The sequence below is a fragment of the Hoplias malabaricus genome, chromosome 3 (assembly GCF_029633855.1).
Source record: "Hoplias malabaricus isolate fHopMal1 chromosome 3, fHopMal1.hap1, whole genome shotgun sequence".
Taxonomy (NCBI): Eukaryota; Metazoa; Chordata; class Actinopteri; order Characiformes; family Erythrinidae; genus Hoplias; species Hoplias malabaricus.
Genome location: NC_089802.1, coordinates 51,684,285 through 51,696,181, shown reverse-complemented (window position 1 = coordinate 51,696,181; position 11,897 = coordinate 51,684,285). Strand labels below are relative to the sequence as shown.

The window sequence follows — 11,897 nt, the reverse complement described above, 5'->3', positions numbered from 1 at the left end:
CCAAACGTTTTTCTGGCTTTTTTGTCAGAATATATATAAATATTAATGCCGTGGCCCAAAACTCTGTCGTAGTTTAGCCTGCTTGGTCATGACCGTGTTATAAGGATTGTTTGAACTACTTTTAAATTGGCAGCCAGTCTAAATGTATCAGGCTTGAAGGCCTAGTAAAAAAACACAGTCCATACGGAACCTGATGAAATCGGTGTTTTAAAAAAAGCTAATGAAAGTGGACTGCGTATTTTTGGTGTATAGAACCACAGTGAGCACAGGAGGAAACTAACATAAATCGAGACCAATGTAGAAAATTAGCTGTTTAAATTTAGTCAGGGGCGGGATAATACCATGCCAATCAACGGGCCACACCTGAGGGTTCAAATATGCTTTAGCCTGGAGCAAACTCGATCATAAAGGCCTGGGTGAGGGTAGTGCTTCAACTTCTCGTTTTTATTGATTCGAACACTCAATGGTAGGTTTTTTCACTGCTACAACAGCAAAATAAACACACTTGCTTATGGTGAAATTAATTATCACTTACTTGAGCAATGAGTAGTTGTTTGTTTAGCCCAGTATTGCATGCCTGAGCAAATGTGGCCGTTTACAATCAATTCTTATGACGATAACTGAAGCTTATACTATGACTGTAGAAACAGCAACGCATTTAAAGGAACACACTCCGTGAGTGTAACTTGCCTGCCTTGAGTTTCATGTAGTAAACACTCTGCTCTAGGCTCAAAAAGATGCTGTAATCGGCGAACCAACTCTATGCAAGATGGATGAATACCACGGTGACTCAAACATGGAGGCTTCCCAAGCGCCGGAGAGGATTATTGGGTAGAGTTATTAAATAATGAGCTCAGTTTTTCTTGTAGTGACTCTGTTGACGTGTTGAAATTATTTTGATTTCTTGTCTCAGTGCCTGTGGAGGAATTGCAGATGCTCTGAGATCTGTTGCTAAGTCAGAGTCCTGGAGCCTTCATGGTGTTTACCTCCATACTGCTCAGCTTTTCTCTGTGGAGGACCAAACGGCCTTATGCAGGCCAAGCTCCCCTCTTCTGGACTGTGGAAGAGATCATACGGACAAACGGTGAGGACACCTGGCATTTTAAACGTTTAAGCTATTAACCCTGAACATCTAAAATCAAAGCCTGAGCAAACAGTCGCTTTTTTCAGCTGCAGTATACTGTTAGGTTAGGATCTTCTGCTATTGGGGAGTACATTTAGAAGACGTTCTTATTTTATCTAGATAATTTATAATGATGTTATTTACAAGCTGTCATGTATTCGTTTTACTGAGATAAAACGTATGCTTGTTGTTTGTTATACTCCCTTAACCAGTAGGTTATTACATTTTTCTTAGCATGAGTATCATAGGGTGACCAGACGGCCTCTTCTTTTTTTTTTAGACTTAAAAAAATGTCCGGCCGGAATTTCACAAACGTCCGGGATTTTGTCATTCTAGAGCTTACCTAGAACTTCGAGAAGCGTTTCGTTCACAAACTAGACCCGCCCTCCCCTACTCCGATTGGTTCGCTTGAGTGAGAAGGGGGCGTGGTGAAGTAGCCTAAAATCTTCTTATTGGACGGTCTGACTGTAGAGCTACCGTTATTGGTCGATAACTTTCTTTGTAAACATTTAATTGGTCAATCTGCACGTCAGTAGTCCTTGTTTACGTCAGGCAAAGATCATGTACCTACCCTCACCTAAAAGCACACATAGGTTCAGCTAAGTGTACAACGGCAGGGAGGGGCGAGAGCTCATCTCCCCCCCCCCCGCCCCCCGAGACGTGTCCTCTTTTTCACCATCTCAGATCTGGTCACCCTAGAGTATCAGAATCATATTTTATGAATTAGCATCAATGCTGGTTTCACTTTCATGCTGATCGTCAGTGTGACTAAACATGGTGCTGCTGACCTAGTGAATTCTGCTGAATTCTCAAAACGTGCAAATTTTAAAAAGTCAAATTTTAGTTTAATGTACAATGCTTTCCAACTCAGAATAGTTGATGATAAAAGTTGAAGCACAGTAAAGTTACTGCATATTTACCTTCCAGTAAAGTCACTAAGGGAAATATTTTATGACAAGTTTGATTATTTTGTCTTTAAAATATTTGAAAATCTTATTACAGGAAGGTGAATGCATGGCATTTCAAGGCTACTATGGGCTAAGTGGGTTTTCACTGAGTATCTGTGTGATTAGGTTCACAGATGATGTGCAGAAGGAAGAACCATTTCAATTGAAGTTTGAATCAAAATACATTAAAAGTTGTAAGTTCAGACTCCTTTTTACTTATTTTAAAATGTTTGATGTTGAATGTAGCCTTCTAGATGGACAATGCATGAGCTCTTATTTCCTCTGTGTAGCTGTGCCCTTGTATCAGGAGTACTGGCTGAAATGTATGAAGGCAGATCTCCAGAAGGTGCAACACAAAAGACTGGCAGATCTTGTAGCATCACAATGTCTTCCTCAACTCTCTGTTCCCACTGCATCCAGTCCAGTGCCTGTACAAAGTCCTCCAGGGCGTTATGTGGCACCTTATGCCTTATGGCAGGAGCTGCCAGAAGTGAAGGAGAAACGCTTATTACATTCACTCACAGCCAGCAAAGTTCGGCTACAAGAGGTGTGTTGTCTCTCTCTGTTCTGAAACAATTGAAGAAAAAGTTGAGCAAAGGGAGATCACTGTATTAGAATACTTGATGCATTTTATGCCTTATTTCTTACACCTTAATTAAAACACCAGAATGAAGGCTCCTGTTTAAAAGGTATGTCCACTAATTGTACAGTACAAATGATTATAGCACCACATCAATGTCAAATCTAGACGTTGCAAAAACACAACATGGAGAATATAAACCTGTAAGTTTTAACACTGATTGTGTGTTAATATCCCTTTTCCGAGCGCAAATGTGAAATTCGTGCACACCGATTTTCATTTTGTCTTTCATTCTCGAATATTTATTTTTCCTTGTAGTGTTTCCACTCTCTGAAACACTGGTCATGAGTTGATCCTAACATCCAGACATTCAAATTGATTATTTGGTAGTTGAATTATCTTCACTGTTTACTTTGACTTTATTCCCCTTGAAAACAGAGATACAGAAATGCACTCTACACCTGTGGAGGTGTTCATTGTGGTTGTTGGTGATGTAGCACTTAGAAATCACATGTAACTGTTGGCGCTGAGCATGCATTAAAGGGGCCAGTGGGGCTAGGTCATCTTAGTCACCAGGCAGGCCAGTGTGGATTTACAGATGTTGAAGTTTAAGGGAATGGTAAGGCTGCAAATCTGGTTTGGAAGGGAGTGGGTCTGGGCTGCCAGAATTCACTGCTGAACCTCTTGGAAGTGTTGTGGGCTTAATTTGGCAAAGTGGGGAAGTCCCTATCTGATGACCCCAGGGAAGAGCTAGTGATGCAGAGTGTAGTTTGAGTACTCATTGACTGGGCTCCATGAGAAACCTTTAGTTGTTAAGGGAAGCGGGTTGCTGATCGGATCATAAATGGCCACAGCAACCTTAGTGGTTGTGTGTATTTGAACAGAGGGTGATAACAGAAGTTTTGTGGTTGCAGGTAGGAAGAGAGGGCCCGATGGTGTTGGTTCTATGTGAAGCTCTATTAAATTGGCATAGGATATTTTACATCTTATCCTGTGTCTTACTATTATTGGAGCCATACTCTGAAAATAAAGAATTTTCACAGCACCATCTGCCCCATGTGGCATGACTGTGTCAAAGAGGTTTTCGTTTTAAGATTTATCCATGTCACATAATGGCAGATACTACTGCTGTTTGTCTTCTATTTGCAGTGTGTAAAATGTATTTCAGAATATGATTCCAGATAATTTTGCTTAGCAGAAGCTATGTAAACATTGAGAGCAGTGGAGAAATTCTCACATCTTTAGTCATCTAGTCATTTTTTTCCCTCAATTTTTTCTGTTTCCAAACCAGGAATCAAATAAAGAGTTGTCTCCAGTTTTCCATTTTAAAATTAAACAAAATGGCTTAAAGGTAAACATATTCCATGTTTGTTTTTCTGGAGAAGGGGGCCTCTTGTAGTAGGCGGGCAATCACAAAACCTAGAGACTTCAGCCAACAGAATTCACTGACAGAAACTGACTTGACTCCTTTCTTCACACTGTCAAAACCCAACTATTGTAAAACTTGAGCTAAGAAAGCAGCTGAGGGCAGGGAACAAATAAGAATTAGCTGGGAAAATGTTTAAATCAAGAGAGTAAAATCCATTAAATACCATAAATATTATGATCCTTGTACATACAAATCACATTTAAGTTTCACATCTGCAATCATGAGAGGAATATTTACACATGTGAACGATTATAATGTATAAATAATACAGGTTTATATATTGGTGTTTTTGCACTTTCCAATTGTTGCTGTGGGGCCGTTTTTTTTTTTTTTTTTTTTTTATATATATATATAAATGATGATAGTTTTAATGTACACTTGTTTGTTAAAGGTATTTTACAGGCAAGGTTGCATATTTGTAAACTTTTATAACAGATTTTTTTTTTAAAATAAAAATGAAGTATCAAACATTAGATGGATCGATTCAGTACTTATACTGTTAGGTTGGAATATGATTATTTATCTGAAGTGTGCTGACGAGAACAGATAAAATTCACCATAATTTGAAAATATAAAGTACAATATTATAAGGTTTAAACAGGACCAAAGTAAATTGTTTAAAATGTGATGGCTCAGTGGACTAAGATCCTGATTTTCTAAAGTTGGTCTAAAAATGTATTCATGTAGTATATAATATGCAGAGTGCTCAAGAAAATGTATTGCAACAGTTTGATAGTTGTAAGATTTTGTGGTATAATGATATTGGATTAAAATCTTGAGTCTATACTCAGAGGATTGTTTTATAGTTTTCTTATTGCTTTCATAGGCCATGTTTGAACTGATTATATCAGAAACCTCATATCAGAAGAGTTTGCAAGTAGCAGTTGGGCTGTTTCAGGGCTCTGCAGAGCTGAAGCACATTTTATCTCCAGTAGAGAATCATGTTCTGTTTTCCAATCTAAAGGAGGTCTGTAGGATCAGTGAGGGGTAAGAACTAAGTGTACATAAATATACTATCATATGTGTTTTTAAATTGGTGTCGACTTCACTCTAAAATGGTTAATTGATCCCCCCTCCCCCTCCCCCTCAGATTCCTTCTGGACTTGGAGACAAGGCTGGGTCAGAATGTGGTGATGTCTACAGTTGGGGACATTGTTCTGAGACACCGAGCAGCTTTTCGTCGGGTCTATGTGCCTTATGTCACAAACATGATGTACCAGGAGGCCCTTGTTGCAAAACTATTGTCAGTTTTTTTTCATGAGTCTCTTTATCTATAAATCATTCCCAACCTCTTTACTTGTGTAACAGTGGCTTTCTATTCAGGCAAGAAAACAAGAGGTTTGCACTGACTGTGAAAAAGCTGGAGAAGGATCCTGTATGTCGGAGACAGACACTCAAGTCATTCCTGGTTCTTCCATTCCAAAGAATCACTAGACTAAGGCTTATTCTTGAGGTGCGCTTTCTCAAACGTAGGAAATTCCTGAGAAATCTAATACTCCTGTATGTCCTCTACTGTATGTTTGTTGATTCTATGTTGTCACTGATTTAGAACATTCTCAAAAGAACTGATGAGCACTCCACTGATGTTTGCAACCTCAAAGAAGCAATTGAAGCTGTGCATGAGGTACCATATTTTTTGGGGGGCATTTTGAAATTTTCATTTTGTATCAGTTACAAAAACAATTTAATGTTAATTTGTTTTTAGCTCATCTGAAGCTAGAATAATCCCTTATTTACCCCCCCCCCTTTTTTTTTTTTTTATTCTATAGATTGTGGTGGAATGTGACAATAATGTTCAGCGAATGAAACGGACAGAGGAACTGGTTTCCTTGGAAAAGCTGATGGATTTTGGCAGTGTAAAGGTATTTTTTTTTATCATTGTTTTTGCCAAATTGTGTAATTGTTTTAGATATTGAGTTTTTTCCTTATCATTGTTTACAGTCAATACCTTTAATCATAAGTGGTCGTTATCTGATTCAAGCGGGGGCCTTGAAAAAGCTGACAGTAAAAAGTTACTACACCTCAGGGTCTGCAGTGTCACGCACAGACATCTACCTGCATCTCTTCAATGACCTGTTGCTTCTTTCTCACAAGAAGTAAGTTTCTATGGTTTGCTATGGAGAGCAGGGTTTACTATAGAACCACAGGTAATATTTCACAATATGGTTGGTTTACCTGAGTATTTAAAACGATACTAAATGTACAGTGATAATTCTCAATTAACATTTAAATTGTTGTCAAAAATTAAGCTTAAGCTGTCAAAACAAGTTACCTCTTTATACATTGTCACTTGATTATGTACATTAACAGTGGACAGAGATTCAGTGTGCAGGACCATGCTGTTTTCCCTGCGCATGTTCGTGTAGAGGAGTTAAAAACTCAGATTTTGGGGCTGCCTTCAGATGCATTTTTACTTCACCTCACCAAGAACCGCTCCAAAACCTCTACTGCTATTATACTGGCTGCACAGACACGGTAACAAAATTTTCACTGCTCTCTAGTTGAGTTCTTAATGTTGTAATTATCTAAATAATTGAACAGATTTAGTACTTTAAATGTAGGTTTTTAGTTTGATTCAGTTCACAATAAATATTTGTCTGCAGGCAGGAAAGAGAGGTCTGGGTACACAATTTATCTAAAAAAGGCACAACAGGTAATAGTAACAGTGATATTGCTGTAATTTTTAATATGGTATTCTTATGCATGCTATTCATTTTTACATGCATAACCTGTGTGCATCCCCTTTTTTCCAGGTGTATGACTAAACCTTCTTGAATAACTTTGAAAACTTCAACACATACCTGAAATGTATTACTTCTAAATAAAGTTTGACACGTCTAATGTCTTTTTTCCTGTTTATTCAATATAAAAAGGTGAGAAACAGCTTTAACAGTCATCTGTTAAATAATTTATATCTGTGTCCGCTGGTATATGTTCATATCCCCATGTTGCAATCTTCATTTAGTCATCAGAAGTGTATCCCCTGAGAACAAAAAATTGTTAAAAAGCAAGGTAAATTCATATAATTAAAGAAACAAGCTATAAAAGGCATTGTATTAATATATCCATGGTAAATACAATTTTATTTACTTTTGAAGAGTAGACAATCCCAAAACTTTACCTGCAAACCCCAGGATATGGCTGGAACTATGTGACTGGTTGTGGAGACATCAGGTCAAAGTCTGACAGATTCCTTGCTACCCAAACACCTGCTGCAAACAAACCTAAATTCACAAGTAGATTCCTGCAGAAAGCAAAGAGTGATTAATGGTTCAAGGGTTTTGAATGTTTGTTTAAATGGGCCTAATTTGATTGGGATTTCTGATTTGCGAATATATATATTTATATTAATATTAGTACAACAAGCACCTTTGGACACTTTCCAATATTTTATATCAGGGACAATGCACATTAACCTTTCATTTTCCACATCACTGTAAACGTGCCAGATTTAGTACAAGCTAATTTAGCTGTAGTCCCTGGGCACATCATTACAAACTAAATACCAATATCTTCTGCTCAATAAACACTATTAAATGGTTTAAAACAAAATGCTTGGCACAAATGTGTTAGACTACTGTTTTTTGTATTGTATTGTACGTATGCATATGTTAAATGTTTGGCCAGCCTTGGATAAAGGTATGAGACAAACTGATTCAGGGATCAGTAATTCATTATTAATATTGTTCAGTTAGCATACCTATAGCACAACTTTCATTAAAATTGGAAATGAACCTAATTTGAAGGATGGTACAGTGAACTGTCATTGTAGCTAATAAAAACAAAATATTGGTAATGGTATATAATTTCTGACCTGAGCTTCAATTTTATTCGACCATATACTTGTACTCATATCGGTTTATTAATAGATGTAAAAGATAAGCATATTACAATTGACTGTTTATATTCCTGTGCGTTGCAATGTTAATATACAGCAATTAAAAACATCTGTGGTTTGGTGTTTTAAATATAGAATACAGCATTATTTGCTTGGCATTCCAAAGTTTTAAAACGTCCTCTTTAAGGATTTAATTTGGTAAGATCAAACGGGTTGTGACTTAGGTCATCCTCAAGCTGTGCTACCTTGTTGAAACGTGCTACCATAGTTTTTAAGTAAGGTAAGCTAAATGTAGTCTATCAGGATTTGCTGCCTGCAGAAGGTATGCACGGCCCAAATCCCCTTTCCATTTTAAATGGGGACACACACGCTATATATCCAGTATGTCTTAACCTTTTTACCCTGCGTTATTAGTCTTTGGTGTTGAATGACCTACCTCCTAAAGTCGTTTCTGTCGGTGGTGAACCGGTACAAGGAGCTGATCCACCCCGCGACTCCGGACCTGGCTTCGGCCTTCTTCCCTGCTCCGCTCATTCTCGGTAATTTTATCAGAATATAACACACAGGAGGTAGTGAACTCGCTTTTAACTAATGGGTCCTCTACAAACGTTAGCTGTATTGCGACAAACACGCGAGAAAAACTCCTCGCTATCACGCTACGGAAAGCCGTGCAGTTCAACTCGATGTTAAAGCGCCCGTGCCGTGAAAAAATAAATAAATATATATATATATATATATATATATATATATATTAGAAGTGTTATACGTAAGCACTGTTTAAGTGATGAAACATACCACACAAACTCATCAACCTTTACATTCTGTCTATGGAAATCTGCATTTAATTACTGGACACGAACACGAAAACTGTGGAAATGTGGTTGATTTTAGTTTTATTCAGTGCCAGCTTCCTTTAAAACAAATCACCTTTTAAAAACATCTAAATGCTTTAGATGATTGTTGTTGTTGTTGTTGTTTTTTGTATGTGTGTGTGTGACCTTATGCTGAATTTCACTGCAAATTTATGTGACCGTTACTCTAACAGAAATGATGTGAGGAATTCGGCTTCAAGGTAGACCGAAAATGTGTTAATTTATTTTTCCTGAGAAAATAAACAAAGCGTGTCATATTGGTCATGATTGTCCGAACCTTTTCACAAGAATAAATGTGTAAATGACACCAGTTCAAATCGACCACTAGGTGTGTCCCTGCTAGCTCTCCGTACTTCAGTCTCCCCTTTCCAATTCAGGGAGAACATGGCTGCCACCAGGTACCGCAGGTTTCTCAAGCTCTGTGAGGAATGGCCGAGAGACGAAACAAAAAAAGGCCGAGATTTGGGGACATTTTTACGACAGAGGGTGGCCAGTGCGTTCCGAGAGGGTGAAAACACTCAGGTACTGAATCATGACCATGAGGAGTAAAGTGTAATGACGGAGAGTGAAATTACGGGATGTGTCCTTCACTGCACTGCTGTTTGTTTCTACCTTTATGACTGAAGTCCCCTTCTGGAAAACCGTGCGGTTGTTCATGTGTGAATCTCCATTCCTAAAAGGTTATATCAGTTTGTGGAGTGCATATTCAAAAATGCATCGATTTGTTAATCCATTTTGATGCAACACCAGGATATTTAATGCCTCTCATTAGGGCTGGGTGATATGACAACAAAAACTAAAAAATGGCGATATACGATACAATATAATTCATAAAAAAATTATAAATGTTATATAATTTAACACAAAATGTAAACACAGTCATTACATGTAGACTTTTGATTAGTATAGCTCATTAAAATATTTGGTCTAATTTAGCACACAAAACCACAAAGATGGGGAATGCTGCTGACTGGAGAATTGTCCAGAAGTCTATCATCATTACCCTCCACAGGAGAATAAGCCACAGAATTTCATTGCTGAAAAAGCTGGCTTTTCACAAAGAATTTTACAGGAAAGTTGACTGGAAGAGTAGCATGAGGTTGGATAAGATGCATGAGCAACAGGGATGACCGCAGCCTTGAGAAATTTGTGAAGAAATGTTGATGAATTAGTAATTTCACAGTCTGTGAGGGTTAGGGGTGCCTGGTCATCTGCTGGTCTTGGACCACTGTGTTTTATCTTGTCCAAAATCAACATAGTCATCTACCGGGACATTTTAAAGCGCTTTTGTCAGCTGACAGGCATTATGATGATACAGATTGCCCACAGGATTTGGTACCTGCTTACTGATTCCAAATTGTTTTCTGACCTTATTACTGTGATTGATTGGCCAGCCAAGTCTCTGGGCATGACCTCCACAGAGAGTCTATGGAGTATTGTCATGAGGAACACTTGAACCAGCAATACAGATGAGCTGAAGGCCACTATCAAAGCTTTAATTACATTAGTGCTACAAACATATAGCCTCCATGTTATGTCTCATTGATGCAGTAATTCAGGGTAAGAGAGCCTCAACCAAGTATCAAGTGTATAACTGTTGTCAGAAGTTGGGCAGTTCTGTACTGTACATGCATTTTACACATGGCAAAACATCAAGTTTGTGGCAAAATCATAGAAAATATGACATTATAAAATACTTTTTTTCTTCTTACAGATCTCAGACCCAGAAAAATGCGATCAAATGTATGAAAGTTTGGCTCGAATCAACAGCAATGTGTACAAAGAAAAGGTGAGTCTGAAGCCATACAGATGACTCCCTGTATGTTGTTGTGCAGTGGAACTGTTCATTATTGAATAAATTATTTTGCTGTGTGCCAAGAAACTTGCATCCCTGTCCAAGATAATTTATAATTCTTAATTTAGAGTTTCAACAAAGTACAAGTATTTAATTGTTCAGAATAAAGAATAACTGTGTTTGACATGTCAAATATTGTTGAATGGTGTATTTGAATAGTCTTTTTACTAATGGACTTGTCTTATTAAATTATTTTATAATATAAATTATATTACATTAATATAGCCCCAGATATTGTTGTATATATTATTTAATTCATGCTAATTAAATACGATTTTTCTAGTTCCCTCGAGCAAAAGACACAAGTTTTACTGGTGTAACAGTGGAAGAGTGTCGGATGTTATTAGCAACAGGTGAGATTTTAAGGTTCTTTAAATGTAAACATTTTTGCATTTTCATTTATTATAGTGATCATAGTCCTTTCTGTGTTAAAGGATGAAATCAGAGTTGTGCAGTTTTAAATAGTGTATTCACACACTGCAAAAAACCTCATGTACAAAGTGGACAGTAACATTTTTAGTAACCAATGTAAGTCTCATATTTGGCCAGAGATAAAAAATTAAAGATCAGTAATGCTTATTATGGACAGTAAAAAAAAAAAAAAGATTCTGATATGAAATTAACAGTAAATTACTGGTGCGTCAGAGTTTATGAAAAGTTAACAAATAAAATTACTGAAATATTACTTGAGAGAAATGGCATGACTTGGCATGATGCATGAATGAAGAGATATGAAGGCTGCTTTTTTTCTATTTGTTTTATGCTTTAAACCAGAACTGGAATTACTGTAAGGAGTTAAAGTATCCCAGTATTTATTGGTTTGTATCACTTTCAGGAAATATGCAACAGACAGATGACGAAAAGAAAGGATTATGGAAGACTCTGATGGAGCGATTTTCTTCTAAACCAGAAGATGGACCTCCTGAGAAAACAGAGAAATCTGAAAAACAGTGAAATTTCAGTCTAAGGTCTATCCAAGCTAATTTTCTATTAAAAAATGTATTTTATTAGTACATCTTATTTATGCTCTGTATTTTCTCATAACTCAGCTGCATATACATCATAGGGGTAGTTGTATGAAAATCGTCTGCCTTTTTTTAAGCCATTTAAAGCTACACCATGCTAAAAATATTCTAGAATGAGCTGGAACTACATAATGGTTTATCATGGGATTTATATAGTTGAAAATATAGTATTGTTACTTTAGTAAAGAGTGAATATAGACATAACACAAGCAACCTTAAGGTTGTAAA

The 11,897-nt window shown here is 37.0% G+C and overlaps 3 protein-coding genes across 3 annotated transcripts; 2 read left to right on the top strand and 1 right to left on the bottom strand.

The window, feature by feature from the left end:
* Positions 1-208: 208 nt before the first annotated feature.
* On the top strand, positions 209-6,936 carry si:ch73-15b2.5 (rho guanine nucleotide exchange factor 19). The gene is made up of 14 exons (XM_066663744.1): positions 209-466; positions 728-831; positions 914-1,084; positions 2,197-2,264; positions 2,361-2,617; positions 4,906-5,066; positions 5,170-5,322; positions 5,403-5,532; positions 5,629-5,703; positions 5,849-5,941; positions 6,021-6,175; positions 6,390-6,554; positions 6,683-6,732; positions 6,833-6,936. The coding sequence occupies exons 1-14, from the start codon at positions 464-466 to the stop codon at positions 6,838-6,840; spliced, it is 1,593 nt and encodes a 530-aa protein (XP_066519841.1). The 5' UTR covers positions 209-463; the 3' UTR covers positions 6,841-6,936.
* tomm6 (translocase of outer mitochondrial membrane 6 homolog (yeast)) lies at positions 6,931-8,595 on the bottom strand. The gene is made up of 3 exons (XM_066663749.1): positions 8,354-8,595; positions 7,201-7,323; positions 6,931-7,062 (listed from the first exon to the last, which is right to left on the bottom strand). The coding sequence occupies exons 1-2, from the start codon at positions 8,449-8,451 to the stop codon at positions 7,227-7,229; spliced, it is 195 nt and encodes a 64-aa protein (XP_066519846.1). The 5' UTR covers positions 8,452-8,595; the 3' UTR covers positions 6,931-7,062; positions 7,201-7,226.
* uqcc2 (ubiquinol-cytochrome c reductase complex assembly factor 2) lies at positions 8,291-11,896 on the top strand. The gene is made up of 5 exons (XM_066663748.1): positions 8,291-8,456; positions 9,167-9,311; positions 10,504-10,578; positions 10,928-10,997; positions 11,480-11,896. The coding sequence occupies exons 2-5, from the start codon at positions 9,174-9,176 to the stop codon at positions 11,596-11,598; spliced, it is 402 nt and encodes a 133-aa protein (XP_066519845.1). The 5' UTR covers positions 8,291-8,456; positions 9,167-9,173; the 3' UTR covers positions 11,599-11,896.
* The last annotated feature ends 1 nt before the right edge of the window (position 11,897 follows it).

Excerpts from the sequence above, each read along its gene's own strand:
- si:ch73-15b2.5 (XM_066663744.1), top strand. Across the intron at positions 5,704-5,848 it reads CAATTGAAGCTGTGCATGAG|ATTGTGGTGGAATGTGACAA; the intron begins GTACCATATTTT and ends TTTATTCTATAG. Across the intron at positions 5,942-6,020 it reads TGGATTTTGGCAGTGTAAAG|TCAATACCTTTAATCATAAG; the intron begins GTATTTTTTTTT and ends CATTGTTTACAG.
- tomm6 (XM_066663749.1), bottom strand. The coding sequence starts at position 8,451 with ATGAGCGGAGCAGGGAAGAAGGCCGAAGCCAGGTCCGGAGTCGCGGGG. Across the intron at positions 7,324-8,353 it reads GACAGAAACGACTTTAGGAG|GAATCTACTTGTGAATTTAG; the intron begins GTAGGTCATTCA and ends TGCTTTCTGCAG.
- uqcc2 (XM_066663748.1), top strand. The coding sequence starts at position 9,174 with ATGGCTGCCACCAGGTACCGCAGGTTTCTCAAGCTCTGTGAGGAATGG. Across the intron at positions 10,579-10,927 it reads GCAATGTGTACAAAGAAAAG|TTCCCTCGAGCAAAAGACAC; the intron begins GTGAGTCTGAAG and ends CGATTTTTCTAG. Across the intron at positions 10,998-11,479 it reads TCGGATGTTATTAGCAACAG|GAAATATGCAACAGACAGAT; the intron begins GTGAGATTTTAA and ends TATCACTTTCAG.